The 20,368-nt window shown below is 42.2% G+C and overlaps 1 protein-coding gene across 9 annotated transcripts in view; it reads left to right on the top strand.

Annotated features, from left to right (window-relative positions):
- ERC1 (ELKS/RAB6-interacting/CAST family member 1) overlaps window positions 1–19,972 on the top strand; it is a 520,764-nt gene extending 500,792 nt beyond the window's left edge. For all 9 annotated transcript variants that reach the window (XM_036301306.1, XM_036301299.1, XM_036301300.1 and 6 more), the window contains one exon: window positions 14,443–19,972. In XM_036301306.1, coding sequence (XP_036157199.1) covers window positions 14,443–14,580 — 138 coding nt within the window. In that variant the 3' untranslated portion in view covers window positions 14,581–19,972. The remainder of the gene's footprint in view (window positions 1–14,442) is intronic.
- The last annotated feature ends 396 nt before the right edge of the window (window positions 19,973–20,368 follow it).

The following is a 20,368-nucleotide window of genomic DNA, read 5'->3' as shown; positions in this document are numbered from 1 at the left end:
TTTAACAAGCTTGGAAACTTTTGCCAATGTGATAAGGGGGAAAAATTATTAACTATTAATGAAATTGTATATTTTTATGTGCTTATTAATCATTTGTATTTCTTCTCTGGGTTTTTTATTGATATTCTCTGCCCATTTTTCTGTTAGGTTTTTAGGCTTACAGCACCACTTGGATAATATATTGATTTAAGCCCTTTGTCTTTTTGTTCTTTGTGTTATCCTATATAATAAAGCCTAATATGCTAAGTGTCTGACCGTTAGTTCGATCATTCAACCAGTCGCTATGATGCACACTGACCACCAGGGGGCAGACGCTCCGACTGGTAGGTTAGCTTGCTGCTGGGGTCTGGCCAATAGGGACTGGGTGAGATGGGCTGGACATGCCCTGGAGTCCTCCTGCAGTCCCTCCCCGGCCCCGATCCCCACAGGCCAGGCTGAGGGACCCAACCACTGCACAAACCTGTGCACCGGGTCTCTAGTTTATTATAAATCTTTCCTAAGTCATCACTTGCATATTAATTTGTTGTATCTCTTCTAACTCCATATAATCATTTAAATTTCTATATAGCCAAATTGCCCTTTTTCTCCCTTTTATAGCTTTCTTTAAATGTATTACCCCCTGTATTAGTCAGTTTAGGCTGCTATAACAAAATACCATGCACTCTGGCTGATCAACAACAGAAATTTATTTCTCACCATTCTGGAGGCTGCAAGCCCAAGATCATGATGCAGCATAGTCTGGCCCTGATGAGGGCCTTCTTCCATTACAGACTGCTGACTTTTCCTTGTGCCCACACAGAGTGGAAAGAGCTTGCTACTCTCTGAACTCTTCATATAAGGGCAATATTCTCATTCATAAACGTTTTACCTTCATGACCAAATTACCTCCCAAAGGCTCCACCTCAAAATACCATCACATTGGGTTTAGGATTTCAACATATATATTAGAGGAGAATACAAACATTCAGTCTATTGCAAAATATAAAATGCATGTACCTGTCCTTCATCCAAGATTATAAAAAATGTTCCTAAATTTGCTTCTAGTACTTTCATGACATAATTTTTAATAACTTTTTATTGAGTTATAATTGACATAAAAACATCATCATGATAGTTTCAGGTATATAACATAATTATTCGATATTTGTGTATATTGCAAAGTGATCATCACAGTAAGTCTAGTTACCATCCATCACCACCCCTACTTACACATTGTTTTTCTTGTGATGAGAACTTTTTTTTAATATATTTGTATTGATTTCAGAGAGGAAGAGAGAGAGAGAGAGAAACATCAATGATGAGAAAGACTCATTGATCAGCTGCCTCCTGCACGTCCCCTACAGGGGATCGAGCCCGCAACCATGACCACCTGGTTCATGGGTCAACACTCAGCCGCCAACTGGGTATGATCGGAACTTTAAAAATCTACTCTTTAGCATATTTCAAATATACAACACAGTATTATTAACTACAGTCATCATGCTGTATATTGCATCCCCAGTACTTATTTATTTTATACGTAACTGGAAATTTGTACCTTTTAACTCCCTTTACCCTTTTCCCCCATTCCTTCATCTCCCACCTCTGGAATTTAATAATCTGTTCTCTCCATGATTTCAGATTGGGTTTTTTGTTGTTGTTGTTTTTCTTTAGGTTCCACATAAATTAGATCATATGGTATTTGTCTTTCTGTTCACTGCAGCATTATTTACAATAGTCAAGACATGTAAGCAACCTAAGTGTCCATTAATGGAAGAATGGATAAAGAAAATGTAACATGTACACATACATAATATATGTTTTATCTATATTGTTACCCTTAAGTTTTATCTATATTGTTGCAAATGGCAGAATTTCCTTGTTTTTTTATAGCTTGAATATTTCATTGTGTTTGTATATGTATATATGTATATATATGTTACATTTTCTTTATTCATTCTTCCATCAGTTGTTTACATGTCTTGACTATTGTAAATAATGCTGCAGTGAACATGGGGGTGTTGTGTATATCTTTCTCAGTTAGTGTTTTTATTTTATTTGGGTAAATATCCAGAAGTAGAATTGACAGATCATATTATAATTCCATTTTTAATTTTTTTTGAGGAACCTTCATACTGATTTCCATAGAGGCTGCACCACTTTACATTCGCACCAACAGTGCACAAGAGTTCCCTTTTTTCCACATCTTCAGCAACACTTATTATTTCTTGTCTTTTTATGATAGCCATTCTTTTTTTTTTCCCTTAATCCTCACCCAAGGATATGTTTTTATTGATTTTGTTAGAGAGAGAGGAAGGGAGAGCTAGAGAGAGAAACATTGTGTGAAAGAGATGCATTGATCGTTTGCCTCCCATATGTGCCCCGCCCAGGACCAAACCTGCAACCTAGGTATGTGCCCTGATTGGGAATCAAACCTTCCACCTTTTGGTATATGCGACAGTGCTCCAACCAACTGAGCCACCCAGCCAGGGTGATGATATCCATTCTAACAGGTGTAAAGTGATAGCTCATTGTGGTTTTGATTTGCATTTCCCTGATGATTACTGATGGCGAGCACCTTCTCATTTACCTGTTGGCCATCTGTATGTCTTTTTTGGAAAGATGTCTACACAGATCCTCTGCCCATTCTTTAGTTAGATTGTTTGGTTTGGGGGGGGTGCTATTGAGTTGTATGAGTTCTTTTTACTATTTTTTTAATCTCGAACATTTTTATTTTATTTATTTACTTATTTATTTTTAATTTATGTATATTTTTTCTATCACCATTTATTCCCCATATACCGTCCTTCACCTCTACCCACACCCCTCTCCTCCCGCCCCCTCCACAATCATCACATGTCTGTGTCCAGGAGTTCTTTCTCTCTTGTTTTCTTTTTTGCTCAGTCCATCCATGCCTCCCCAGTCCCCCATCCCCAGAGCTGTCAGTCTGCTCTCTATCTGTGAGTCTGTCACTATTTTGCTGGTTAGTTTAGTTTATTCATTAGATTCCACATATTAGTGAGATCATATGGTGCTTGTCTTTTTCTGGCTGGCTTATTCCAATTAGCATAATGCTCTCCAGATCTTTACATATGTTTTTTATATTAACCCCTTATCAGATATATGATTTGCAGGATTTTCTCTCATTCGGTAGGTTGCCTTTTCAATAGTGTCTTTTGCTGTGCAAAAGCTTCTTAGTTTGAAGTAGTCCCACTTGTTTATTTTTGCTTTTGCTGCCTTTGCTTTTAGCGTCAAATCCAAAAATCATCACCAAGACCAATGTCAAGGAGCTTACTGCTTATGTTTTCCTCTAGAATTTTTTAGATTTCAGGTGTTACATTCAAGTCTTTAATTCATTTTGAGTTAATTTTTATGTATTGTATTAGATAATGGTCCAGTTTCATTCTTTTGCATGTGGATGTCCAGTTTTCCTAACACCATTTATTGAAGAGATTGTCCCTACCCCACTGTATAGTCTTGACTCCTTTGTCATAAATTAATTGACACACACTACCCTTAATTGACACACACATAAATTAATTTGGTCAATTAATTTATGACAAAGGAGTCAAGACAGGGCTCCTTTTCTGGTTCACTGATCTATGTGTCCACTTTTATGCTAATACCATACCATTATAATTACTATAGCTTTGTTACATAGTATGAAATCAGGGAGCTCTGGACTCTATTCTGGTTCACTGATCTATGTGTCCACTTATATGCTAATACCATCTATATATATAAAAGCCTAAGCAACAGTTCAACCGTTCGGCTGCTAGACTGTTTGACCAGTAGCTATGACGTGCACTGACCACCAGGGGCCAGATGGTCCACGCACACACATGAAAACATGGAACATACTGATGAATCTCAGAGAGAAGAGGGAAGGGGGGAGGGCCAGAAGTGATTAACCAAAGATCTTATATGCACACTAGAGGCCTGGTACATGGATTTGTGCACCGGTGGGATCCCTCGGCTGAATCCATGCACCAGGCCTCCGACATCCCCTGAGAGGTCCTGTATTGCAAGAGGATGCAGGCCAGGCCAAGGGACCCCACCGGTGCACGAATTCATGCACCAGACCTGTAGTATTATATAAAGGTACATTTTCTCTAACCCCATTTTCATGAGAGTCCTTATCATAAATGGATGTTGATTTTGGTCAAATGCTCTTTCTACATTTCCTGAGATCATGTATTTTTATCCTTCACTTTTCTAATGTGGTGTATCATATTTATTGATTTGTAAATGTTAAACTACCCTTGCATCCCTGGAATAAATCCCACTTGATCCTTTTTTTTTTTTTTAATATATTTTATTGAATTTTTACAGAGAGGAAGGGAGAGAGATAGAGAGTTAGAAACATCGATGAGAGAGAAACATCGATCAGCTGCCTCCTGCACATCTCCTACTGGGGATGTGCCTGCAACCCAGGTACATGCCCTTGACCGGAATCGAACCTGAGACCTTTCAGTCCGCAGGCCGACGCTCTATCCACTGAGCCAAACCGGTTTTGGCCCCACTTGATCCTTTTAATGTATTGTTGAATTTGGTTTGTTTATATTTTGTTGAAGGACTTTTGCATTAGTGTGTATCACAGATATTGGCCTGCAGTTTTCTTACAGTGTCCTTGTTTGTTTTCAGTATCAGGGTAATGCTGGCCTTGTAAATAAGATTAGAAGTTTTCCCTCCTCTTTTATTTTTTGGAGGAGTTTGAGAAAGATTGGTATTAATTTTTCTTTGAATGTGGAGTAGAATTCACTTGTGAAGCCATCCAGTCCTGGAATTTTGTTGGGAGATTTTTATTACTGACTAGAGGCCCAGTGCACAAAAATTTGTGCACTCGGGAGGGTGGGTCCCTCAGCCCAGCCTGTGACCTCTTGCAGTCTGGGACCCCTCGGGGGATGTCCACCTGCTGGCAGCCAGGGAGCCCTTGGGGGATGTCCACTTGCCAGTGGGGAGCAGGCCTAAGCTGCAGTTAGACATCCTTAGCACTGCTGAGGAGGCGGGAGAGGCTCCCACCACCACCGCTGTGCTGGCAGCCGTCAGCCTGGCTTGTGGCTGAGCAGAGCTCCCCCTGTGGGAGTGCACTGACCACCAGGGGCCAGCTCCTGCATTGAGCATCTGCCCCCTGGTGGTCAGTGTGTGTCATAGTGACCAGTCATTCCCAGTCATTCTGCTGTTAGGGTCAATTTGCATATTACCCCTTTATTATATAGGATAGAGGCCTGGTCCACGGGTGGGGGCCGGCTGGTTTGCCCTGAAGGGTGTCCCGGATCTGGGTGGGGGTCCCGCTGGGGTGCCTGGCCAGCCTGAGTGAGAGGCTGAGGGCCGTTTTCAGGCTGCCCACACCCCCTTCAGGGTGGCGGTCCCCACTGGGGTGCCTGGCCAGCCTGAGTGAGGGGCTGTAGGCTATTTGCAGGCTGGTCAAGCCCCCCCAGCGGGGACCCTCACCCCATGGGGGTGTGACCAGCCTGGATGAGGGGCTGAGAGCTGTTTTCAGGCTTCCCACACCCCCTTCAGGGTGGAGGTCCCCGCTGGGGTGCCTGGCCGGCCTGGGTGAGGGGCTGAGGGCTGTTTTCAGGCTGGCCATGCTCCCCGGTGACCCAAGCTCCCAGCCTCTCCTTTTTTTCTTTTTCTTTTTTTTTTCAGCGCCTCCTTGAGCGGAGACCAGGGCAGGCTGGAAGCAGGTATCTGGGATTTATTTATCGTCTATAATTGAAACTTTGTAGCCTTGAGCAGAGCCCAAGGCAGGCAGGATGCTTGGCTTCCTCCATCACCAGGGGCAACCCAAGCCTCCTGCTCGCTCTAGCTCTGTGGCTGCCACCATCTTAGTTGGGTTAATTTGCATACTCGCTCCTGATTGGCTGGTGGATGTAGCAGAGTGGAGGGGTGATGGTTAATTTGGATCTTTCTCTTCTATTAGTGTAGATTTAGTCTCTTTAGTAGTGTTTGGTTTGTTCAGATTTTCTAGTTCTTCATGATGCAGTCTTGCTATGTTTTGTTTGCTGGTATTTATCCATTTCTTCTAGGCTTTCCAATTTTTTAGTATACAATTGTTCATAGTAACCTGTTATGATTCGTTGTATTTCTATGGGATCAGTTATAACATCTCCTTTTTCATTTATGATTTTATTTGAGTCCGCTCTCTTTTTTTCTTGATAAGTCTAGCTAAATGTTTATATATTTTGTTTATCTTTTCAAGCCAGCTCTTAGTTTTATTGATCTTCTTCATAATTGTTTTAGTTTCTATGCAATTTATTTCCACTCTGATTTTTGTAATTTCCTTCCTTCTACTAATTTTGGGCTTTGTTCTTTATTTTCTAGTTCCTTGAGGTGTGAAGTTAAGTTGTGTATTTGAAATCTTTCTTTTTTCTTAATGTAGGCATTTATCTCTATGATCTTTCCTCTTAAAACTGCTTTTGCTATATTCCATAAATTTTGGTATATTGTATTTCAATTTTCATTTGTCTCAAAGTATTTTATTTCTTTTGTTTGTTTGTTTCTTCTTTGACCATTCAGTTTTTCAGTTGCATGTTGTTTAATCTCCACATATTTGTGTGTTTACTTCTTGTAATTGATTTCTAGTTTCATACCATTGTGGTCAAAATAGATGCTTGACAAGATTTAGTCTCCTTAAATTTATTGACTTGTTTTGTGGCCTAACATATTATGCATCCTGAAGAATGTTCCATGTGCACTTGAGAAGAATGCATATTCACAGTGTAATTTTTAAATTTAGGTCTTTAGCCAGTTTGAAGTTTATGTGTATGTATGGTATGAGCAGGAATCTAAATACCACTAGGCTCAGTCAACCTAAAATAGTCATTGATTTCTAATGTCTTTAGAGCATAATCTCACTGATCAAATTTTATCAATACAATACTTTTAACTAGTATATTTTTGTAGTATGTCTTATAATCGGGTAGAGCAAGTCCCACATCATCTTTCTTTAAAATATTTTTTTGGTCCCTGGCCCAGTAGCTCAGGTGGTTGGAGCGTCATCCCCTGCACCAAAAGGTTGTGGGTTCGATTTTGGTCAGGGCATATACCTAGGTTGCAGATTCAGTCCCTGTTCAGGGTGTATATGGAAGGCAACCAATTGATGTTTCTCTCTGTCCCTCTCCCTCTCCTCCTTCCTCTCTCTTTTCTAAAAAAAAAACAAAAAACAATTAATCCTCAGATGAAGATTAAAAAATAAAATATTTTCAGAATTCTTCTTATATATTTACACTTTAGGATACATTTTAGAATTCATTACCAAGTTCCTAAAAGAGTCTTTGGGATTTGATTTGGAAATATATTTATAGCCCAGCCTGGGTTGCTCAGTGGTTGAGCATTGGTCTATGAACCAGGAAGTCACAGTTCGATTCCCGATCAGTGCACATGCCTGGGTTGTGGGCTCGACCCCCAGTGTGGGAGTGCAGGAGGTGGCCAGTCGATGATTCTCTGTCAACATTGATGTTACTATCTCTCTCTCCCTATTCCTTCCTCTCTGAAATCAACAAAATATATTTTTTTAAAAAGAAAAGAACTATATTTATAGTATATTTTTAGGTAAAAATATATCGATATCATTATCTATATATTATATAGATTATTTATAGCTTACAAATAATCTATATAATATTGCCATTTTGTTTCTAAAATTACATATATATACATATATATGTACATATATCCTATATAATAAAGAACTAATATGCAAAGTGTCATCATACCCTCACGTTGTCATGCTGTAATGGCTCAGACACTCAACACTGGGGAGAGAGGAATGGGGACCAGCCAGGCATAAACGAGCTTGCGAGAGAGGAATGGGGACCAGCCAGGCTGTGGCCCAGGAGAGGAACAAGCCACCCGCCCCACAGTCCCACGCACTAGCGGCTGTGCCTGCGGCCCAGGAGAGGAACAAAACGCACACCCCATGGTCCTGGGCACCTGCAGCTGCAGCCTGGGAGAGGGACAATCTGCATGCCCCACGGTCCCCACAGTCCCAGGCACCAGCGACTGTGGCTGCACCTGCAGCGCAGGAGAGGGACAAACCACCTGCCCCACAATCCCGGGTGCCAATGGCTGCGCGTGTGCCTGTGGCCCGGGAGTGGGACAAACCACCCTCCCACAGTCCTCTGTGGCTTCGGCCAGCCCAAGTGAAGCCGGCCTGGGTCCTGGGTGCCTGCGGCCTGCCAGAGAGAAGGAAGCCCAGGTCCTGGGTACCTGCGACCGGCCAGAAGAGGGAAACATGGGTCCCGGGTGCGGGACAAGGCAGAGGCAGTTAGCGGCGATCAGGGCAGCAGGGGAGCAGTTAGGGGCGATCAGGCAGGCAGCAGTAGTTAGGGGTGATCAGGCAGGCAGGCAGGCGAGCGGTTAAGAGCCAGCAGTCCCGGATTGCGAGAGGCAGTCGGACATCCCCCGAGGGGTCCTGGATTGGAGAGGGTACAGGCTGGGCTGAGGGACCTTCCCCCCCCCCAACCCCCCCCCCCCCCAGTATATAAAAAAAGTCTCAAAGAATATATAACAAAATATATAGCAGTGGTTATCTCCTGATGCTAATGTTATAGGTGCTTTTTCTTCTTGGTGGTTTTCTTTTCCAAACTTTTTACAATGCATGTGTAATACTTGTTACTAGTAAATCCAAGTATTGCGATCCTGAAAAATGTTATTAAGCTAAAATGTATCCATTAGTAACTTTGTATTTACTTAACATAGCAGAAGCCAAATAGAATACAAAATATTTCATGGGAGATAAATATGTGACTTATAGAGTCAAGTACAGATAACCTGGCTCGGAACATAAACCAGAGTTGTTCGAATATTCCCAAAAATAATCTGAAGCAATACAACCTGACATTCTCCTTACTGATTTTGAATGATTGACTTCAAAATAAGTGAGGAGAGTTATAGCCGTTTCACATAGCAGTATTTCTGGGTTATATTCTGTGTAGCTGTATTTCCAAGGCACCTGGCCTCTTTGGTTTTCCCATTTCAGAGATTTATATTTATATGACACAGCCAGGCCTTGATATGCACCGAGACGTAGTGTGGTCTAAATCTAGCCCGTGCATGTCTTTAGTCAACATGTCTTTAGTTCCCTATCTTTAGTCAACATTTAGCAGAAAGACGATTGCTGAATCTGTTCCCAGCTTGTTGATATATTTGAAGCAGCAGCATGTTAATTCTTGGCTCAGAGCATCTAGATTCTATCAACACTGTCGTTAGAACTTGGTTCTCTTTGCTTTTTAATCTACAATGCTCTTTTTGGATAATCTTACCAATTTCATATAAACAGTAACTAACTAATTATAACAACATGTAACATTTATCAAGCATTTTCTATGTGTCAGGCATTATACTACACTTTATAGGAATACCTCATTAAATCTTTAAAACCATCTATAAATGTTATTGTCCCATTTTACATGAGTAAGCCGAGGCTCAAAGATGTCCAAGTCATACAACTATGATTGGCAGCGCAGACATTGGAATCCAGGCAGCCTAACTCTCTGGAGCCTATGTTCTTAATTACACTTTAAACTCAATTTTCAATTTCTCTCTTTGCCTAATATCAGCTCTGCTTCCTGTATTTTCAGTCTTATTTGTTTAATATCCACAGCTATCACTGTCAAAATTATTCTCCATTCCCTGTCACTTAACTCCACCTCTTATCAGTACTACCTTTGCAAAGTCTTACATGTGTCTGTTCCTCTCCATGTGCCCAGACCCCACCTTCATTGTACCCTCCTTGACTCTCACCTGGGCTTGTACAGCTACCTCCCTTCATGTATTCTTTTTTTCCACTCGGTCTAATGTTTGTATCTTTATAGCTATCTTCTAAGAAAATGAATCCAATATGTCTCTGTACTGTTTAAAACTCTTGGACTTCCTTTTGTTATTGTTGTTGTTGTTTTAACAAGATTAAATCTAAACTCCTTAACTTTACATACACAATCTGGCCCCAGTCTGTCTCTTCAGTTTTCTATGGTTCTCCACCCAACCCCATTACCTTGTGCTCCAACCATATTGAGCATCTCACTCTTCCCTAGATCTGTGCCAAGCCCTTTCATAGCTCTATGCATCTGTACTTGTTCCATCTGTTTGAAAGCCTCTTCTGTCTGATCTCCCAGACAAACTCCTATTCAGCTCTAAAGATCCAAATCACATGTTGCCTTTAGTAACATCTTCCCGGATTCCTCCAGGATAAAACATATGTTCATGCCTCGGTTATTGCCCTTACTACGCAGGGTTGTAATGATCTGTTTACATGTTTGTTTCTTTTATTAACCTATATGGGTCTTCAGAGCAAGAACCAAGTCCAGGTCCTTAATAAATGTTGGTTTAATGCTTGAAGGAATGTCAAAGAGAGTGTTTAAAACAGTAAGAAGTTAGAAATATACTTACTCCTAAACAAACAGAAGACTGCCTCATGTCCAAATTAACAGGCCTATGGTAGGGTCGTCTAATGCACTGAATACAAGTGGTACATAGACCTGGGGAAGTCTTTTACATTCTAAGTTTCCTTAAGTCAAGGACCATTATGCAAGATTAAGATCCTGTCTGCGATCATCCCTGTACCTGAGCAGGTGTGTGATACTGGGGCACAGTGGAGAGAACATTCTACCTGGAACCAGAGGACTGGGATTGGAGTCCCAGTTCTGCAAATTACAATCCTTGGAACTTGCACTAGTCACTGACTTCTTTAGATCTTATTTTCATGAAAAGACATTTGGTATTTACCTTTCTATTTTCTTGGTTGTTAATTTAGATGTGGGAAGACTTTGCATAGAAAGTGTTTCTTTTGTTGTTTCTTTTTCTTTTTTAGTGTTATTGAGGTATAATTGACAAATAAAATTGTGATATATTTAAAGTGATAATTTTATTTTTATTTTTTTGCTTTCAAGATTTTTTTCTTGTATTCTTTTTTTTTATTTTGTTTTATTGCTTAAAGTATTACAAAGAGTATTACATATGTCTCCTTTTTTTTTTACCCCCCCTTGACATTCTCCCAGCCTCCCCTACCCCCCAGTGTCTTATGTCCATTGGTTATGCTTATATGCATGCATACAAGTCCTTTGGTTGATCTCTTACCACCACCCCCTGCCCCCCAACCCTCCCCAGCCTTCCCACTGTAATTTGACAGTCTGTTCGATGCTGCTCTGTCTCTGTATCTATTTTTGTTCATCAGTTTATAATGGTCTTTATTATCCATAAATGAGTGAGATCATGTGGTATTTTTCTTTCATTGACTGGCTTATTTCACTTAGCTTAATGCTCTCCAGTTCCACCCATGCTGTTGCAAATGGTAAGAATTCCTTCTTTTATATAGCAGCATAGTATTCCATTGTGTAGATGTACCACAGTTTTCTAATCCATTCATCTGCTGATGGGCACTTAGGCTGTTTCCAGCTCTTTGCTATGGTAAATTGTGCTGCTATGAACATAGGGATGCATATATCCTTTCTGATTGGTGTTTCTGGTTTCTTGGGATATATTCCTAGAAGTGGGATCACTAGGTCAAATGGGAGTTCCATTTTTAGTTTTTTGAGGAAACTCCATATTATCTTCCATAGTGGCTGCACCAGTCTGCATTCCCACCAGCAGTGCACGAGTGTTCCTTTTTCTCCACATCCTCTCCAGCACTTGTCGTTTGTTGATTTGTTGATGATAGCCATTCTGACAAGTGTGAGATGATACCTCATTGCTGTTTTGTTTAGTGACTTTGAGCATGTTGTCATATATCTCTTGGCTTTCTGAATGTCCTCTTTCGAAAAGTGTCTATTTAGGTCCTTTGCCCATTTTTTGATTGGATTGTTTATCTTCCTTTTGTTAAGTTGTATGAGTTCCCTATAAATGTTGGAGATTAAACCCTTATCAGTGATAACATTGGCCAATATGTTCTCCCATGCAGTGGGCTTTCTTGTTGTTTTGTTGATGGTTTCTTTTGCTGTGCAGAAGCTTTTTATTTTGATGTAGTCCCATTTGTTTATTTTCTCTTTAGTTTCCAATGCCCTAGGAACTGTATCAGTGAAGAAATTGCTTTGGCATATGTCTGAGATTTTGTTGCTTTTGGATTCCTCTAGTATTTTTATGGTTTCCCAACTTACATTTAAGTCCTTTATCCATTTTGAGTTTATTTTTGTGTATGGTGTAAGTTGGTGGTCTAGTTTCATTTTTTTGTATGTATCTGTCCAATTTCCCCAACACCATTTATTGAAGAGACTGTCGTGACTCCATTGTATGTTCTTGCCTCCTTTGTCAAATATTAATTGAGCATATTGGTTCGTGTCGATTTCTGGGTTCTCTATTCTATTCCGTCGATCTATATGTCTGTTCTTGTGCCAATACCAGGCAGTTTTGAGAACAGTGGCTTTGTAACACAGCTTGATATCAGGTATTGAGATCCCACCTACTTTGTTCTTCTTTCTCGGGATCGCTGCAGCTATTTGGGGTCTTTTTTTATTCCAGATGAATTTTTGGAGAGTTCGTTCTAGGTCTGTGAAATATGCTGTTGGTATTTTAATGGGAAGTGCGTTGAATTTATAGATTGCTTTGGGTAGTATGGGCATTTTAATGATGTTGATTCTACCAATCCATGAACATGATGTGTTCTTCCATTTGTTTATGTCTTCCTCTATCTCTTTTTTCAACGTCCTGTAGTTTTCTGAGTAGAGGTCTTTTACCTCTTTAGTTAAGTTTATTCCTAGGTATCTTAATTTTTTTGTTGTGATGGTAAATGGGATTGCTTTTTTAGTCTCTCTTTCTGTAAATTCACTATTGGTGTATAGAAATGCCATAGATTTCTTGGCATTGATTTTGTATCCATGGTGTATGATCTTTCTGATGTACTGCTAGATCCAATTTTGAACATTGCTGAATTCATTTATTAAGTCTAATAGTTTTTTGATGGAGTCTTTAGGGTTCTCTATGTACAGCATCATGTCATCTGTAAATAAGGACAGTTTTACTACTTCTTTTCCAATTTGGATGCCTTTTACTTCTTGTTCTTGTCTAATCACAATGGCTAATACTTCAGTACTATGTCGAACAGGAGTGGTGAGAGTGGGCATCCCTGTCTTGTTCCTGTTCTTAAGGGAAATGGTTTTAGTTTTTGCCCATTGAGTATGATGTTGGCTGTGGGTTTGTCATATACGGCTTTCATTATGTTGAGGTATGATCCTTCTATTCCACCTTGCTGAGAGTTTTTATCAAAAATGGGTGTTGGATTTTGTCAAATGCTTTTTCTGCATCAATTGATATGACTATGTGGTTTTTTTCCTCTCAACTTGTTTATGTGATGTATCATGTTTATTGATTTGCGGATATTGTACCATCCTTGCATCTCTGGGATAAATCCTACTTGGTCATGGTGTATGATCTTTCTGATGTACTGCTAGATCCAATTTGCTAAGATTTTGTTGAGGATTTTGGCATCTATGTTCATGACGGATATTGGCCTGTAATTCTCTTTCATTGTGTTGTCTTTATCTGGTTTTGGTATGAGGGTGATGCTGGCTTCATAGAATGAGCTTGGAAGTGTTCCTTCCTCTTGAATTTTTTGTAGTAGTCTGAGGAGGATAGGTTGTAGTTCCTTGAATGTTTGGTAAAACGCCCCTGTGAAGCCGTCTGGTCCTGGGCTTTTGTTTGCTGGAAGCTTTTTGATGACTGCTTCAATTTCTTCCATAGTTATTGGCCTGTTGAGATTTGTAGATTCTTCCTGATTGAGTTTTGGAAGATTGTATTTTTCTAGGAATATGTCCATTTCCTCCAGGTTGTCTAGTTTGTTGGAGTAGAGTTGTTTATAGTATTTTTTTTAACAATCATTTGTATTTCTGTGGGGTCTGTTGTTATTTCGCCTCTATCATTGCTGATTTTGTGTATTTGGGTCCTCTCTCTTTGCTTCTTGGTGAGCCTGACTAGAGGTTCATCAATCTTGTTTATCCTTTCAAAGAACCAGCTGTTGGTTTCATAAAGTGTGATAATTTGATATGCTTATACATCATGAAAGGATTTCCACAATCGAGTTAACACATTCATCATCTCACATAGTTACTTTTTGTCTTTATAAGAATACTTCGGTTATACTCTCTTAGCAAATTTCAATTATTTAGTACAGTGTAATCAACTATTGTCACCATGTTTAATCTTAGATCCTCAGACCGTATTCATCTTATATCTGAAAGTCTATACCCTTTTAACAACCTCGTTGCCCCCATTCCCCACCCCCCTGGCAACTACCATTTTACTCTCTGATTTTATGAGTTCAACTCTTTTTTCCAGATTTCACATATAAGTGATAGCATGCAATCTTTGTCTTTCTCTGTCTGGCTTATTTCACTTAGCGTAATGCCTTCCAGGTTCATCCATGTTGTTGCAAATATCATTTCTTTATTGATAAACAATAATTCTTAACTCAGTGCAAATAGGATTGTTTTATTTTAATCTGAAGTCCATCTTTTCTTTCCCTCTCAGCTTCAGAGTGAATTAGAAAAAGGTGAGCGGGACAATGCAGAACTGCAGGAGTTTGCCAACGCCATTCTCCAGCAGATCGCAGACCACTGCCCCGACATCCTGGAGCAAGTGGTCAACGCATTGGAAGAATCATCCTGACCCTGCTTCATGGGGAGTGGCCAGCCAGCAGCCCAGTGCAGTGAACCCAGGAGCCAAGAAGACCGAACTATGAGGACAGGCACCCAGATACTTTTTGGCGCCCTGCAAACTCTACGAACTCCATCCTACCCTGGTTAGTTCTTCAAGTGCGATTCCAGCTCCACTTCTACATCTGTCATCTTACTCTGCTGGCCTCAATTGGATGTTGTCTCTACACTTATTTTTTTATGTCCAAGGTGGGTAAGTGGCCAAGTCTCCATGAAGAACCGCGATCTGGTCATCAATAGTGGAGAACTCTGGAAGCTGGTGGTTCTGCCCTCACAGAGGGTCAGGGAGTAGGGAGCCTCTTACTTCTGTCCTTGACATGGGAACTAAACCTGGAATCTACTTGGAGTTCAGCATACTGAGAGAATGCTTCCCCATGGACAAGAGAGCTGAGTGTCCTAAAATCACAACAGGTGCTTTCTCCTAAAAGGATTTTTTAAAAATCTCAAAAAGATATTATTAGAAAAAGAGAGAGGGTTAAAGAGGGACAAACAGAAAACTGACTCTTCTTACACTGTCTCTTTTGTTTACTTTCATCTGCAGTGTTTTATGCGGGGGAGCCACAAGCAGGCCTCCTCATGGCTCAGTGTACACGAACACCCGGCCCTGTCCTCGCATATGCGTGCTCTTGTCCTCGACCAGTTAACGACAGGGTGGTGCAAGCAGTTCTCCCCCTAGTCCTCTTGTGTAAGACCTTTGGCCTTTTGCTTAGTCAGATCATATATCTCTGATGGAAAGAGAAGAGGGGTTTGACGTGAGACGCTGTCATCACCAGCTCTGCTTCTGGAGATGGCCATTGCCAGGGGTCAGGCTGTTTCTCCTGAACATCTCCCTCATCAGGCCCCTGAGCCCCAGAAGAATGCTTCTGCCTTCCCCACAATGCTCCAAGCCCAGTGGTCACTGAACTCTCTGACCCACCTTCCACCCTTGTAGCTTAACTCTTGATTTGCACTCCTAGAACCTTAGCTTCATGCATTGCCTGAAACCTCCTCTGACACAAATGAATGTTCTCATCCCACACACATTCCTTCCTCCATTCTTTCATTCAAAGAATATTTATGAAATGCCTACTGTTAGGCAGTCATCCTTGTGTGAAAAATGGAGGAGAGGTATAAAGGATTCTATGAGACATACCTGCTTGAGTCAAAGCAGCAAAAGGCATACTCTTCCTCTCCCCCATCTTAATAGAAGGTATCTTTTCCAGAAAATCTTTCCTAAATCAACATTTCTCACTTCTCACTATAATAGAATTGATGGATTTGGGGGCTGGGGCTGAGTCACTTACTTGCCATCTGGTGATTCAGGACTTCTGCTTGTTGTTGTTACCCTGAAAGAGCATACTGTTTGGGGGCCTGTGAGAGTAGGTGGTGTTTTCTCGATACATCTCCGTGCACCTCATGGAGTTTGGCCAGCTCCATGTCACAAATGAGAAAATTGACCCCAAAGTTGCAAATCCACCTGAAGATATGGGCATTTTGAAAAGCATTTTCCCCATGCATAGACAATGACAGTCATAAACAAAATCAGGCACCAAGAATAGACCACGTAACCAAAATCTAGGCCTTTGACCACCTCTGTGACCAGACACCCACCAGACACTCACATCTTCTGATAAGAGTTGCTGGGCTAAATGGCTTTGTCCTGCATTTTCCCCTTTGCCCTTTCTCAATTACTCACCCAAAGAATCTGATGCTGCCTGTAAAGTCATCACGGCCATCAGTGCAGTATCTTCCCCACCAGCAAGCCTTGACTGTCTCATTAACTTATATGGTCGAATCTCCAGCTGCCCTGACTCCTGCTGTAAAACAGTCCCCCCTGTGAGATGCTGTAGAGTGTTCCTTATCAAAGGTTTAAATGGACTCTGCTCATAAACTTCTTACTGAGATGCTTCCTGATAGCCAGGCTGGCCGGAGCGGGGGCACAGGGGTTAGATATAAAGTGGTGGTCATTTGTGGTCAATTACCTCAGTTTCATTTATTTATTGCACTGCCCATAAATCATGTAGATAGCCCCTAGTATTTTAGGGGGGAGTATTAGAATCTCACTTTAAACGCCATAAGGAAAGAACTGAGGTACGATGACAGCCTTCACAGGACTACAGCAGAACAGAAAGCAGAAGAGGCCATGCCCAGGGAAGTGGCCTGGCCTGGCACTGGCTGGCTGTGGCCTAGCTGATCTGGCAAGGGAAGGCATCAGTCAGGTCTCTCTCTGGGTCTCACTGATTTGGCCTTTACTACCAAATGCAATACCTGCCACTCTTGCCCACACGTTTCATGACTCTCACTGCACCATCGTCCTTCCTCTTTTCATTTCACCCCTTCCTGTTGCTCTCCCTCTAAAACCTTATGGAAGTCCTCTAGACACGTGCTTCTGAGAAGAAAAATTTCTGGGGCAGACAGCATCTGTCTGGTCTCTATGAACCAAAGCAGGGAGTCTCATTCATTCTTCCTAGTATCTCAAATGGTTCTGAGGACTTTTTGGTCCTAGATGAATTAGGCTCTGGCTAAAGTTCAATGGTGAACATGACGTGCATTTACATTATAGGTGCAAAGTCTATATAGTTTCTATCTAGTGTTTAGAGTATCTTACTGAGTTTAAATCATTCATCGAGCCAGCATTTACTAAATGCACAATTCCCATCACACAAGGACTATCATTTTGTGACCTTTTTATGATATTCAAGGTTTCACAAGGTCACTCAGCTACTACCAAATATTAGTATGTAGCCTTGAAAACTCACTGAAGGTTGCCTATAATGTTCACCAAACTCATCCATTCCATTGGCAAGCCTAGTTGCCCCTTAACACCTAAATATTTGTACCCCCAAATGAAGATCATCATAAAGGGGACAAGAAGAAGAGTGGGTGGAATCCAACCTGGAGTGCATGACTAAAGAAAGAAAATGTGACTTTTCATCTTTTCATATCCCTCTATCCCAGGTACTCATTGAGTCCTTGATGAAGTATTGAATTGGGATTTTACAAGGACTTCGGATACCATTTGAAATAGAAAAGACTTTAAGTGGGCTTTAGCATATTAAGAAATATGCATGGGAATCCTGAAATCCATCTCCATTCTAACCTTTGACCTTGTATGTTACAATCTAAAGAAGATCTAAGTTCCTTTCTCTCTTTCTTACCCTTGGGCTTTAAAAATACTAATAAGGCATACTGGACCCAAGGCCATCTTCAGTGTCACTAGTGGCAGTGTGACCTGGCACTTTTGTCACTGAAAGTCTGTTTGGTTTTCCATGAGGAGCTCATTGGCTCACTCACTCCTCAGAGTGAGAGAAAAGGAAGAGGAAGCCATCACAGAGTTTTAGTCTACTGCTAAACCAACCCCTCCCTTGTTGATGGTCAGGATTGGCATTTGGATTTGCTGCTAGAGAGTCCTGCTGATACCAGAGCCCCCCTGCCCTTCTGTTTGACCCCATTAAGCATAGGCCCGCTGGCTACCCTCAGGGTCTTTGAGGAAAGAGCAAATGGAGGAGTATGTCACCACATAGAATGTGACCCTCATGACACCTGCTAAGTTTCCATGGGCCTGTATCAGCAATATCCGTAACTCTCATGTCTGCCTCCCCAGCCTCATCTCCCCACCTGCAAACGTTCAGAACTGTGGAAAAGGAGATGAGAAGGGAGTAGATGCAGGCAGCACGCTGCCCTTTGCAATGCCTGCAAGGCCACGCATCCACCCATCACTGCCAGTCCCAGGCTCTCAGGAGAGTGACTTCAACCATTTAAAGAAATGTTTTAAAGGAATCTGCAATTTCCTCCATGTGAACTAAGGGAATACTTGGGCAAGAAAAAACATACAAGGAAATCCTTCTGAACAAAATGGCTGTCTTTACTCTTTTTAAGCAAAAACTGTTTCCAAACTTTTTAGTGTCAAAACTGTAACCAAGTGTCTCCTGATTTCCCCCAATGTGTTTAGTGAGTACTGTGACCCCAATGTAGGTATTGCTCCTCTGACTCTGGGAGGAGAGATGGTTTTAGGACTGGTTTTGTGGGGAGCAGGTTTTTGTCCCATCCCACCTCCTCCTTTGTTTCTCTGCTTGTCAATATTGTCTGTGTGGTTCAGAGAATTTGGGCAGTTACATTGTGTCCATTGTTGAGATTATTAAGATATTAAAAAGTAGTTGTAGAACTGAAAAATTAAAGAGCTGTGTTTTAAAAAATGCAAATCAATATCATGTAAAAGGAATTCAAGCTATGGGGCAGCCAAACTCCGCCCTTCCTCCTAAGCTGCCGTAGGTGGCAGCTGGGCTGGCCGCTTGGGAAGTTCAAGGACCACGCTCCAGGCAGGTGACTGCGTGGCTGAACGACAACTGCTGAGGGAAAGGAATGGGAATCTGGGTCTCAGAGCTCCAGTCGTGCCAGCGCTTTCCTACACATCCTCAGGTCCTCTGGGTAGTTTGTGACCCCATAACCACCCTCACCCCCACGTCGGCCCCAGCTCAGTGTGCCTAACACTATGTGGCAGCCTGGGCTTGACTCTGAAGCCCCACACCTGGCAGCAGCCCTGTACAGGCCACAGAACCTCTCTCCTGCCCACTTGGTGCTATATCATCCAGTGACCATCCAATGTGGACCAAGCACTGGCCAGCCCAGAGCCTGCAGTCCGGTGAATGCGTTATACTCAGATCTCAGTTCCTTCTGGCTTCAGTCCTAGATTCTTTCCCTTTAAGATTTTTAGTCCCAGATCTCCTGGGCCCAGGCCACCTCTTGTGGCCCTCCCGCGCCCCCTCTGAGATGCCATTGTCAGGGAAGGAAGTGAAGCCTGCTGAAGCCAGGGAATCCAGCCCTGGGCCAGAGCAAGCCCTCTGAGCCCAGCTGTTTCACACCACACCAGTATTGCATCACCCTCTAAGGCAGCCAGGCCCACCCGAGGGCAGCAGACCGCCCCTCTGGCCTGATGGCTGCGCAGGACCAGCCCCGAACCTGCCCACACAGCAGGGTGTCCAGGATGGGGACTGGGGTCTCCCTGGGACATGCACCCTCTGCTCCAGAAGAGAAGTGCTGCACTTTAGTGAGGAGCTGGGGGGGGGGGGGGGTGCTGAGCACTGTTTCCTTGTAGCTTGAGTTCCTTTTGGTGACAGTAGCAGCCGCAATGGTGGTGTCTGTGATGCAAATGCACCTGCTGCCTTCAAGTGTGTGTGTGTGTGTGTGTGTGTGTGTGTGTGTGTGTGTGTGTGGTGGCCAGTCGCATTACTGACAGGATAACGACACTACAGAGAAATTGTGTTATAGTCAACTTTGCCTTGATAATTATTGTAAACACTTTGGTTTTTTTCTTTTGTATTCACAAACTAAATCCATCGGGAACTTATAAAATTATTTAAAAATTATGTGCTGTGTCTTTCTTTGAGTCTCATCCAGTCTGATACTTCAAGTGAGCTGTGGCCTCAGATGGGAGAAAAGCAGGGGGAGGCCAGCAGCCCCCAAGGGGTCAGCCCTGGTGGTAGGTAGCCGAGAACCAGGGTGCCCATCCCTGAGGGGGGCGAGGAGTTGGCAGCACGCGCTGCTCTGACAGGCCTGGCTGGGCGGTCTCAGAGAGAGAGCGAGCCTCCTTTAGGTTCCCACTTACACTCGATTGGCAGCCCCCTTAATTGCCTTTTACAGTCAATTTCCACTTCCCTATTCCTTCCTTACCCCCTAGGCCCTGAGCCAGGTTCCCGGTTTCTGATCTAACTGTTCCAGAGCATAGAGCAGGCCCACTGCTGAGGGCCAACACAGCGGCTCCT

This window comes from Myotis myotis, unplaced genomic scaffold (genome assembly GCF_014108235.1).
Source record: "Myotis myotis isolate mMyoMyo1 unplaced genomic scaffold, mMyoMyo1.p scaffold_m19_p_3, whole genome shotgun sequence".
Classification (NCBI taxonomy): Eukaryota; Metazoa; Chordata; class Mammalia; order Chiroptera; family Vespertilionidae; genus Myotis; species Myotis myotis.
This window is presented reverse-complemented; position numbering and strand designations above follow the sequence as displayed.